Below are 817 nucleotides of genomic sequence, written 5' to 3'. Positions count from 1 at the left end.
AGGGGCGGCCGAGCCCCCCCGGGAGTTACGCTGTAGCGACTGCATCGTGTGGAACCGGCAGCAGACGTGGCTGTGCGTGGTGCCTCTGTTCATCGGCTTCATCGGCCTGGGGCTCAGCCTCATGCTCCTCAAATGGATCGTGGTGGGCTCCGTCAAGGAATACGTGCCCACCGACCTGGTGGACTCCAAGGGGATGGGCCAGGACCCCTTCTTTCTCTCCAAGCCCAGCTCCTTCCCCAAGGCCATGGAGACCACCACCACGACCACTTCCACCACGTCCCCCGCTACCCCCTCCGCCGGAGGCACCGCCTCTTCCAGGACGCCCAACAGGATTAGTACTCGCTTGACCACCATCACGAGGGCGCCCACTCGCTTTCCCGGGCACCGGGTACCCATCCGGGCAAGCCCGCGCTCCACCACCGCACGGAACACTGCGGTCCCCCCGACGGTCCTGTCCACCACGGCTCCTTCCTTCAGTAGCAGCACGCCGGGTTCCCGACCCCCCGTGCCAGGAACCCCCAGTACCCAGGCAATGCCCTCCTGGCCCACTGCGGCATTCGCTACCTCCTCCTACCTTCATGATTCTACTCCCTCCTGGACCCTGTCTCCTTTTCAGGATGCCGCCGCCACTGCCGCTTCCTCCTCCACTACCACCTTGTCTTCCTCCTCTACCACCACCACGCCAGAAACAAGCACCAGGCCCAAATTTCGTAAGTAAACACTGTGTCTGGACTCTGATTTACTACTGAGTTTTCTTTCTGTCCTCCTGCTGTCTTTTCCTCTCGCCGTCTGTCTTCTAGCATCCTCCCCCGCCCCC

General features: G+C 62.7%; 1 protein-coding gene across 1 annotated transcript in view; it reads left to right on the top strand.

The window, feature by feature from the left end:
- Positions 1 to 6: 6 nt before the first annotated feature.
- Positions 7 to 817, top strand: part of NRG3 (neuregulin 3) — a 991,727-nt gene continuing 990,916 nt past the window's right edge. Inside the window, exon 1 of the mRNA XM_006915624.3 lies at positions 7 to 710. Within this exon, the coding sequence (XP_006915686.3) occupies positions 122 to 710 (589 nt within the window). The 5' untranslated portion in view covers positions 7 to 121. The remainder of the gene's footprint in view (positions 711 to 817) is intronic.

This window comes from Pteropus alecto, unplaced genomic scaffold (genome assembly GCF_000325575.1).
Source record: "Pteropus alecto unplaced genomic scaffold, ASM32557v1 scaffold155, whole genome shotgun sequence".
NCBI lineage: Eukaryota > Metazoa > Chordata > Mammalia > Chiroptera > Pteropodidae > Pteropus > Pteropus alecto.
The sequence above is the reverse complement of the archived record's forward strand: the minus strand, read 5'-3'. Positions and strand labels throughout refer to the sequence as shown.